This window comes from Oryctolagus cuniculus, chromosome 19, assembly GCF_964237555.1.
Source record: "Oryctolagus cuniculus chromosome 19, mOryCun1.1, whole genome shotgun sequence".
NCBI classification, from domain to species: Eukaryota; Metazoa; Chordata; class Mammalia; order Lagomorpha; family Leporidae; genus Oryctolagus; species Oryctolagus cuniculus.
The window spans coordinates 16,869,228-16,880,080 of NC_091450.1; the positions used below are offsets into that span (position 1 = coordinate 16,869,228).

General features: G+C 47.5%; 2 protein-coding genes across 15 annotated transcripts in view; one reads left to right on the forward strand and one right to left on the reverse strand.

Moving 5' to 3' along the window:
* Positions 1-4,562, reverse strand: part of LOC108176787 (transmembrane protein 180) — a 53,517-nt gene extending 48,955 nt beyond the window's left edge. For 4 of the 12 annotated variants that reach the window (XM_051847901.2, XM_051847904.2, XM_017342522.3 and 1 more), the window contains exon 1: positions 3,555-4,347. The gene's annotated coding sequence lies outside the window, so the exon portion shown is untranslated. The other 8 variants (XM_070064593.1, XM_070064587.1, XM_070064591.1 and 5 more) reach the window with 5 other exon arrangements.
* A 113-nt stretch (positions 4,563-4,675) lies between these two features.
* CDR2 (cerebellar degeneration related protein 2) overlaps positions 4,676-10,853 on the forward strand; it is a 40,213-nt gene continuing 34,035 nt past the window's right edge. For 2 of the 3 annotated variants that reach the window (XM_070064583.1, XM_070064585.1), the window contains exon 1: positions 4,676-5,023. In XM_070064583.1, coding sequence (XP_069920684.1) covers positions 4,945-5,023 — 79 coding nt within the window. In that variant the 5' untranslated portion in view covers positions 4,676-4,944. Of the gene's footprint in view, positions 5,024-5,412; positions 5,554-10,853 lie in introns of those variants that run through there. The other variant, XM_070064584.1, reaches the window with a different exon arrangement.

The following is a 10,853-nucleotide window of genomic DNA, read 5'->3' on the forward strand; positions in this document are numbered from 1 at the left end:
ATTATCTGTATAGACTGAATGAAGAATATTTTCCCACATGTGTACTGATATTTGCAAAATGTAGATTCCGCTATGATGATTAGATACAAATCTGGGTTTGTTGTTGTTGCTATTATACAATTTCAATACTTAAAGAGTACAATTACTGCAGTAATGTGCGGTCATCCAACATTTCTGGCTTTATAAAGTAATCCTCAGATTTGAAAATGCTTGGAGCTACTGGTGAAGCACTCACTCTAGGGAGTTATTTTTGGCATAAGTGAGAACAAAGAATGAGGCTAAAGGTTGCTTTGTTACCAAGAGAACCAACAACAAGGGAATAAGTAGAACCAAAAGCCAAGATCCAAATTTAGCCTACCAAAACTTAGGCAATCTCCTTTTTCTCAATATTATTTTAGGCATGCCAAAATAAGAAACATGCCACACCTTGCTGATCTATCATTAAGTCAGAAGGCAGGTGTTTATAAACTTAGAATCTTTGTAAAGTGTTATAAACTCTGAGTTCAGATTTTTTCCAAGAACTTTTTTTTTCTGAGCTAAATAAATATAAATAAATCTTAAAAAAGAAGAATGAAGACCCCTCCCACAAGGACTTTTAGCACTGAAAGCTAACATTGCTTTTCTTTTCTTTTCTTTTCTTTCTTTCTTTTTTTTTTTTTTTTTTTTTTTTTGACAGGCAGAGTGGATAGTGAGAGAGAGAGACAGAGAGAAAGGTCTTCCTTTTGCCATTGGTTCACCCTCCAATGGCTGCCACGGCTGGCGCGCTGCGGCCGGCGCACCACGCTGATCCAAAGGCAGGAGCCAGGTGCTTCTCCTGGTCTCCCATGGGGTGCAGGGCCCAAGCACTTGGGCCATCCTCCACTGCCTTCCCAGGCCACAGCAGAGAGCTGGCCTGGAAGAGGGGCAACCGGGACAGAATCCGGTGCCCCGACCGGGACTAGAACCCAGTGTGCCAGCGCCGCTAGGTGGAGGATTAGCCTATTGAGCCGCGGCGCCGGCTAACACTGCTTTTCAATACAATTTTTATTCAAGATTTCTAGTGGGGGGGGGAGGTATGAAAAGTTTCCTTTAAAAAAAAAAAATCCTTAAAAAGAACCCATGAACACACCAAAAAGGCACAAAGTCTACAGGGTTTTCTTCTCTTTCTCTTTTTAAAAAGATTTATTTATTTATTTGAAAGTCGGAGTTACACAGAGAGAGGAGAGGCAGAGAGAGAGAAAGAGAAAGAGAGATGTCCTCCATCCACTGGTCCACTCCCACGATGGCCACAACAGCCGGAGCTGTGCCAATCCAAAGCCAGGAGCCAGGAGCTGCTTCTGGGTCTCCCACACAGGTGCAGGGGCTCAAGGACTCGGACCATCTTCTACTGCTTTCCCAGGCCATAGCAGAGCTCTCTGGATGGGAAGTGGAGCAGCCGGGTCTCAAACCGGCGCCCATATGGGATGCCAGCACCAAAGGCCACAGTGCTGGTCCCAGGCAGTAAAGGTTTTACAAGCGATCTATTACGCCTCTTTTTAACCTAGCAGTAAACATCCTATCAGCAACACTTTCTTTTTTTTTTTTTTTTTTTTTTTTTTTTTGACAGGCAGAGTGGACAATGAGAGAGACAGACAGAGAGAAAGGTCTTCCTTTGCCATTGGTTCACCCTCCAATGGCCGCCGCGGCCCATGCGCTGCGGCCAGCGCACCACGCTGATCCGAAGGCAGGAGCCAGGTGCTTCTCCTGGTCTCCCATGGGGTGCAGGGCCCAAGCACTTGGGCCATCCTCCACTGCACTCCCTGGCCACAGCAGAGAGCTGGCCTGGAAGAGGGGCAACCGGGACAGAATCCGGCGCCCCGACTGGGACTAGAACCCGGTGTGCTGGCGCCGCAAGGCGGAGGATTAGCCTAGTGAGCCGCGGTGCCAGCCCACTTTCCCTTTTAATTATCAGGATTCAGAAGAGACGTGTGAAGTTTCGCGTTCCTCTTTTATTATCATTATTATTACTTTCTAGCACGTTTTTCCTTCTATATTTTTTGGTTGGCATTCTACTGGAAGAGCTTTCTGAGTCAGGCATTGTGGCACAGCAGGTTAAGCTGTTGCTTGGGATACCTGCATCCCATAATGAAGTGCCTGAGTTTGAGTCCCTATTACTCCTCTTCCAAACCAGCTTCCTGCTAATGTGCACCCTGGGAGGCAGCAGGTGGTGACTCAAGTACTGGGGCCCCTGGCACCCATATGAGAGACCCGGATGGAGTTCCAGGCTCTCGACTTCCACCTGGCCCAGCCCAGTCATTTGGATCATTTGGGGAGTAAACTCACAGACAGAAGATCGACCTCTCTCTCTTTCAAATAAACACTTCAAAAAAAAAAACAACTTTCTAATCAGCGCAAACATGAATTCTTCCTTTCTTCTCTTTTCTTCAATGGGTTATAACCTATCCAAGGTTGGGGAACCCCTTACCTGTCAAGGGGCATTTTGACATTTATAACATCGTTCATGGGCCATACAAAATGACCAACTTAAAAAGTAGCCTGTTGTAGATGCGTTGAGTTTTGAGGCCAGCCCGTGGTTGCCTTGGCAGAGCCCGACATTCCCCACCCCTGTGACCTATACTATTATTACTTTGATGCTCATTATTGTCCCCAAGGGTCCCTGCATTTTAGCAATATCAGTAGCAATCACATGACTTTATATTTGAGAAGGGCACAAGGGGTAGGTGTGTGGCCTAGCAGTGAAGATCCAGGTTGGGGTGGGCATCCCATTTCAAAGTACGTGGGTTCTGGGCTTGATTCCCAGCTCTTGCTGGTGACTTGAACTTCTTGCTAAAACAGATCCTGGTAGGCAGCCATGATGGCTCAAGTAATTGTGTTTCTGTCAGCCGCATGGGAGACCTGGATTGAGTTCTCAACTTCCAGTTTTGGCCCAACCGGGTCCTGGCCATCGTGAACATGTGGGAAGTGGACCCAGTGTAAGGGAGCTTGCTCTCTCTCTCAAATTTTTAAAACATTTTTAAAAGGGCACAAAATACTTCCTCATAGTTTCTGTCTGATTCTCATAACTCCATGAAGGCAAAGTGGGATCTGTCTTGTACTTTGCCAAAGGCTCCTCTGTGGTCAGAACTCTGGGTTTCCTGGTTCTAGGTTCGTAGTGTTTCTTCACTAAGCTACCTTCCTGCAGGATGGAAGAGTACAACTTCAAGCGACAGCTCCACAACAAGGAGGTTTTCCAGTCCTTGGCCAGGCTTCTCCCAAGGGCAACAGTCCAAAGCTTCAGCATGAGGCAACCTGGAGTCAAGCTTCTGCACACGGATTTGAACAAGAATGGGAGGTAGAGGGGCACTCTAGACTTTCTCACTCACATGAGTAGTTATTTAGGTAGACATTTTAGGTGAGTTTCCTTGCTCCACCGAGTCTTGATTCATTTATATGAAGTCAAAAATAGTCTGGGGATGTAGAACTCCTTCCTTACAATTCCCCTTATTTTTCATCATAGTAGTGTGTGCACCAGGGGAAAACAGTAAGATCACAGAGGGGCTGATAACACAAATCAAAGTCAACAAATCCCAACTCACCCCGCACTGCCTCCCATTTCAGCTCTGAGCTCTCTTGGGACCTGTGGCAATGATCCGTTGAATCCCCAACTTCAGGCATTCCCTATCAAGGTATCGCTGCGACGGATGAGGATGTAGCACCAGTCCCCTACTTCTCCCTTCCTCCGAACTCCTGGTCGTTACGATCTCACGTCCTAGAGACAGCTCTTCAACCTCTAACATCTCCGACCTCTTTCGGCCGCCCCCTCCCTTGACGGCTGTCCCACTGTGTAACAGACTCCGTGTTTTACCTGCACGGGGGATGCAAAAACCTTGAACCCACGAGCAGCACGGATGGTGTTAGGTCTGCGGCAAGCAGCGGGCACTGGGGCCAGGGGCAGGCCTCGCACGCCGCCCGCAGACTCAACGCGTGGTCTATGAACCTTTATAACGGAGCACGCGAAGCTGCTCCGCAATTTCCCCCGCTACGGAGACAGCTTCAGCGGCAACCGCCCCCGCCCCGGGTGCCCAGGCGATTCTGGCGCCGACCGTTCTGGAGGGAGTACAATTCCCAGCCGCTCGGAAGCGAAGGCTCGGATGTCAAGAAAAGAACGGCGAACAACTCAGAAGGCGTTGTTCTCAGCTCCCAGCTCCCGACCGACTCTCAGTCTTCGACAAAGGCGGGCTGAGCAATGGCCCTGGGGCTCGCGGCACCGTTCGCAAAGCCTCCCGCCGGCACGAAGGACGCCCCCTCGACAACCGCCCACTGCTCGGAAGCCCGAGTCCTCGCCCCTCGGACCCGCGCAACCAGTCCGCCCCTAACGGGCCGATCGGACACGCACCACAGGTGCAGGCGAGGTATCTGCCGCCTCCTCCCGAACGCACCCTCAGGAGCTACACAACACAGGCGAGGGGCGGGGCTTTCGGCCGCACCCCTTCACTTCTTCCCCGCCTCCTTTGTTCCTTCTGCAGCCGCCATTGGCTGCCTGCCCTCGGGACAGGCCGAGCCGCGAGCCTGTAGAGAGACACGATTGGACGAAGTCACTGCCACTCATCCGGCGGCCCGCTCGCCATTGGCCGACGCGCCGCCGGGGTTTTGAATCGCGTCCCCGGTCGGGGAGGGTTCTGCCAAAGTGCCACGTTGGGCCGGGTTGCGGTGTGAGGAGCCGGCCGGGCGCGCCAGCCGGGGGGCGCCGGCGCCCGGGCGCGTGCTGGGGGTGGGGGTGGTCTTTGGGCGGCACGAGGCGAGTCAACGGCTTGCGGTGCGGGCGGCGGAGGCCGGCTGGCCGGCCGGCGGCTGTACTGAGGCGGCGGCGCGTCCCACCCGAGGGCGGCTCTGGCTGAGGGCGGAGGAGCCGGGGCAGAGCCCGGGGCAGCGGCTGAGGCGGGACGGCGGCGGCGGGGGCCGCTGCCCCCGGAAGACCCCGCGGAGATGCTGGCGGAGAACCTGGTGGAGGAGTTTGAGATGAAGGAGGACGAGCCGTGGTACGACCACCAGGACCTCCAGCAAGGTGAGGGCGAGGGCGTGGGCGTCGGCGGGGCGGCTTGGCGCGAACCTTTTTTTTTTTTTTTTTTTTTTTTTTTTAAGTTGTTTTTGCTCGCGGCCGGCCCGGCAGGTGCTGGGTAGGACGCGGGCTCACCTGGCGGCGGGGCCCGCCCGTCGCGCCCGCGGGGAGCCTCGGCGCCGGGCCCACGGCCTTGCTCTAAGCCTCGCTGACGCGCGTGCTGTGCGGACTGCGCGCCCGGCACTCATTGTTTGCATGAAGTCAGTCGGTGCTCCCCGCGTCCCCCCGAGGCACGGAGGGCTGAGCCGGCGAGCCCCGCTGCAAGCGGCCGGGCCGAGAAGCCCACCGACCCCGCGGCCAGCCCCCTCTGCAAGTGCTCGCAGCGCCTTTCTGGGCCGGCCGGAGCGGGAACGGCTGCAGGCTGCGGCGAGCCCTTGGCGAATACCAGCTCTTGTTTGCTCCGCTGCATTCCCCTTGGAGAGAGGAACGTCGTCGCTGTCCCATTTTCCGGATTGGGAAAACCAAGGCTAGAACAGGTAGGAGGCTTGCCCGAAGGTGAAGTCGGGGCGCCAGTGTTTTTGGACCCGCACGCTCGGAACGAGGAGTAGTGTCACTACCCAGGCCCCGTGGCTTCCTTGCCAGCATATTAATAGCAGACACTTGCAGCTGGGGACACTGTTTCTGTGCCCTCAATACAGATGCTCATTTAATTCACGAGCCCGTTAGTATCTGACATCAGCCCTGGTAGAAGCGCATGCTGCCCGGGAAACCAGGATTCCGCTTCAAACTTCGGAGCAGACAGCCTTAACACCAATCCGGAATTTTTCCCAGGCATCTTCCATTTCTGCTATTCTGTGTAAATTTCTTTCAGCTTTAAATTTGCTGTGAAAATTTGCATAACCGTCTAGTTGAATATTAAATGGTCATGATGCTTGAGCATACTCACCATTGAACTTGGCAGAAAATGTAGACTAGAATAACTCAGAAAAGGAAAAACAAGCACCTTTTCTTCGGGAAGGTAATTTCTTAAATTAATATGCAACCATTTAAGCCACCCTTATGCTTACATAGTTCTAGTTGTTCAGCAATTGTAGTATGTATTTGCCATCATCTTCTCTGTGTTGGAAAGACAAGTTTGTCATAACACTTGAACAGACTTGTTTTTTGGTTTTTCCCATAAGAATTGATGGCCTACTTTGATACTTTCTCTAGCACTGATGAGGCAACCACCAAGCCATTGCAACATTTCCCTATAGTAATTTAAGCAGTTTGTAAAATCAGAGCTGCATCTTTTTTTTTTTCTTTTTTTTTTTTTTTGGTCTGGAGTTTAAGAAGCATGAATATTTAAGGACATAGATGTTTTTGTTTTGGTATCTCCAGCATCTAGCATAATATCCGGCCCATCATAGAAGCTGGGTTTTAATATGCGTTGAGCTGAACTGAAGCGCTCATGAAATTGCTGTTTTCATTGCTCTCTTATCAAGTGCCTTGGTCCACACTGCACCTTCCCCCGTGGCAGGGTGTCAGAAACAACCAGCTGTATTTCATTGCCCTGAGAGGCCAGTGCAACCTGTTGGGGGTTACATGTGGAAGTCTCTTTAACCTTTGATCAAAAGGTATCAGCTCTTTCAAGTTTAACAAATCTTAGAGAACCTCCGAAACTCTCCTGCCACATTGCATTTGGAATTTGTTCCATACTTTTCACAGAGCTTTTGCATCTGTTATTACAGTGGACTTTGACATAACCCTCTATGTCATAACCAGCTATGGGGGCGGGGTAGGAGTAGACAATGTGAAATTCCAACAATCCTAACTTGTGAATGGAATGTGGCCTATAAAAGAAAGAAGGCTATAGTGTGAATGAATAAAAGCTGATCTTTCCCCCTCCAATTTTGCTAAATTTTAAAAAGAATTCCTAAACTTCTAACAGATTATACAGCTTGTTCACGTATCAGAAATTCATGATGTACTCTCCGCCCAGTATCGGTCTAGGTCCCAGCCCAGGGTGCCTGTCCCCATGATAGGGTCAGCGGGTCCCTACTCTGAGGGTTCGTGTTCACTAGAGAAACTTGGAGATGCTCCCTCAGGGCCTGTGCCCACCGTGGAGCCTGGCTCATTGCAGGCCCTAGCAGATATTTGTTGCTAAGTAAACCTGGGCAGCAGGTCTGTCCCGTTAAACAGATAGATTAAGCAGGTCTCAAGGAATTGCATCACCTACAGACATCTGTTCAGTTTTTAACATCCTCACTGTTAACTTAGTGAGCAAGGCTTATTGGGAGAGAGCTGTTTAAAACAATTTAAAGAGCCTGTTCTCAAAGTCTTAAGACAAAAAATGTTTTTTCTTTAAGAACAAAAGCCATTTCCTAAAGATTTCTGGGGTGTTCTTTTTAAATTAAAATACTGAAAAATGCTAACCTCCGTAGACGCTCTTATTCATGGCTTGTTTGAAACACGCAAAGCTGTGAGCAGGCAGAAGGAGAAAACCTTTCGCTTTAATGCACACACTGTTGTCAGAGAGCTGAGGTAGGACAGTAATCTCTGTGGGCAAGATCTTTTCTGGGACAGCAGGAGCCTTCTGTGCAGGTAATGATGGTGCTTGCTTTGAAACGTGCCCCTGAGAACAAAGTGAAAAGACTTTCAGGGACTGAATTCTATTTGAGACCAGCCGCTACGGTGACTGTTTGCAATCTCAGGATTCAGGTTTCTACTATATGGATCAGCAAAGGAAATCCTAGCTTAAAGGAATCCTAAAATTTCTTTTCAGGATGAGTACATCTTCCTGATAATACAACTAATTTGCTCAGTCACTGTTTGGAGGGTCATTAGACTGACACCATCATTTTTCTGGATGTTTGTATTCAGGTTTTTGCTTCCCTAATTATAGTAGCTTTGGCAACGGGAGTTAAACAGAAGCGTCACCAGATGATGGGATTGACTCTAATAGGAAAAGCTTTCAGCCCTAATGTTACTGAGTTACTGTAACGAGCTATAGCTAACATGAAATATACTATCTTCATATCGTTTAAAGAAGCTAAAACAAAATGGGAAAAATGTAATAGTGAAATTTAAAGGTTTCAAGATTCTGGAAGCAAGGTCCTTTAGAAAGAATTGAGGGGTGGGAGTTTAGCCTAGCGGTTAAATGACTGTGTCCCATGTAGAGTTAGATTCCTGGCTCTGGCTGCTGACCCTGGCAGGCAGCAGTAAAGACCCAAGTAATTAGGTTCCTGCCACCCATTTGGGAGACATGCATTGAGCTCCCAATTCCAGCTTTGGACAGGTCCAGCCCTGTCTGCTGTAGGCATTTGGGGAGTGAACCAGTGGATGAGAGTTCTCTCTCTCTCCCCCTTTTCTCTCTCTGCACCTCTCAAATCTTTAAAATCACTCAGCAACTAGTGTTAATTTTTTTAACCTAGGCCTAAGGCATAGGATTGAGCTACCAGTTTATACCATTAAAATGAAATATTACTTACAAAGACTGATTAGTGGAAGAATATTAAACATGTGATGGTACTGATGTGTTGCAAGTTTCAAGCCTGCAGTAAATCTGTGGTATTTTTAGTGGCTGCCTAAGCCCAGCCAGTTCAATAGGATTTAGAAAAGACAGCCTCCTAATGAAAATCCTTATCATAACGTAGGGAGCAGGTGTGCAAGGCTTGGAAAGTATATTGTTTCCTTTTCTTATGTGCCTTAGTTAAAAATATAAATAAAGGGTATTCAGTATTCTCTTCCCTCCACTAATTATTTAGAAAACCTTCTTGGGCTTACTGCCAGCTTTTGGCTCCTTTTGGTTATAGAAGCCAGATGCTGCACAACAGGAAACACTTTTTTTTTTAAAGACCAAAAAAAGTTCGTTGTCTTTAAACTACCAGATGAAGTAATATCCTATTATACAGTGTGACTTCATAGGTGTTTTCTCTTGGTTGAGACTTGCTAAAATTCTATCCTAAACATCTATGAAATATTTAAAAGATTGAGACTTCGAGTTACCGAGCCAGGTGGGGGCTTTATTTAGCTGGAAACAAGGCTTGAGATAAGGGCAAGTCTCAAATTCTTCTTGGTTTGCTCTTTTCTAAGGAGTGCTATCTTTGGCATCTCTTTGTACAAGCAGGAACAGGAAGGATGTTCTTGGCTGTCATGAAGTAGCACAGGCAGTTTCGTATCTGAATCAAGTGGTCACTGGTGGGCTCACGTCAGTGCTGCCTCGGGAAGAACTTTCGGCTCGGGTTCTGGTTGCCAATTAAGACCATGTTTTGTGAGTTTCTGATCCTTCCCAGCGAGAAATTTTGCAGTAGGCCGGAAGGAAGTAGTTAACATAACTACGTCATGTTTTGCTGCTTTGCCTTCTGTGTGTGTGTCTGTGTATACACATGACACACACTGAGTACCAAACACATTGCTCTACCGTCTTCAGCCGTACATAGCTTCTTTCTCATTTGATGAAAACAAGATACTCACTTGCCTGGGGTTGTATGTGCTTCCCTGGCAGAGCTGACAGTAGTTAAACTCTAGTTTCTGTTGCTATCTGCAAAAACAAATGGGAAAGATTAAGCACCTACTAAGGAAATGTGTGTTACCTACCGTCAACAAAAATGTGGCCCTCCCTTTTGATGGCCTTAAAACTTCATAGAGAATCATGATGAGAGTGAGAGAACCTGTTGACGGAGTAGTTTCTGTCTTGCCTGTGACGCAGCGTGTGGATTTGATCAGGTCAGTTAACAGCTTTGTGCTTCAGGTTGTGTCATCCAAAAATACCTAGTAAAGATAGAAAGATTAGTGTTTCTTAAGTGCTCTCAGCTGTTTGTGGAGATGCTGTGTCTTGGGAATACAAGGTGTTACTTCCTAAACAAACTGAAGTCTTAATGTAATAACAGTAACAGACACTGTTGAATATTAATACTGAGATCAGAGAGAATGTATTTTGGCCCCTGTCTACCAATAATATACTTTTATTTAAGTGGGTATAAAATATCCTAAAATGAGCTGAAGTATTGTGTGTTAGGTTTTGCTGCTGTTATTTCCTAAGGAGTGAAAACTGACCAAGTCGAATGCTAATTATGCACTGGAATGAACATTACCAGGTAACCAAAGTTGTTGCCTGTTATTCCTTACTGTAGGATACATTTTACCAGTGTAGGCACTTACTGCTATCTACTATATAGTGTATCATGGTGTTTCTCCCAATAGAATATAAGCTCTGTGAGGGCAGGGAATCTTTTTCATCTGAGTTCTTTATGTTCCCAATGCCTAGAATGATGTCAGATATTGATGCATGCATGCCTGTGTGAATGGTGTTTACCACGGTTTGTAAGTTGACTTATTTGCTGTCTGGCTTCAACTGTTAATGTGGGCATGTCAGCAAAGCAGAAACGTTACCTGTTGTATTCACTATCCTATAGCCAAAGTTTGGCATAGTGCCTAGCAACAGAAACATATACTAGTTATACTTTGCCTGTGTATTGATTTTCACAATGTTACATTGCCAGGGAAATCACCTCTCTAAACAAGAATACTGAGTGTAGAAACTTTAGAGTCACAGAAAGTGTTCCAGGAAATGGTGGAGCTGGACCTCAGATTTTCCTACTCAACCCAGTGCATTTGCCACCCTAGCAAAGGATTGCTCCACAAATTTTACTGTGCAGACCAGTAGTTCAACTACTGTGTCACAGCTAGCGTTCTTTTTTGTATTGTTACTAAACTTGCACTGTTGGGATTATGTATAAGGAAACAGATCTTCAGTGTATATTTGCCAAGAAGAGAGTGAATTGAAAAGTGAAGTTTAAAGTAAAATGTGTTCAGAGTTAAATGGAGGTATGAGCTGCTGACTGCTCTTTGCTTC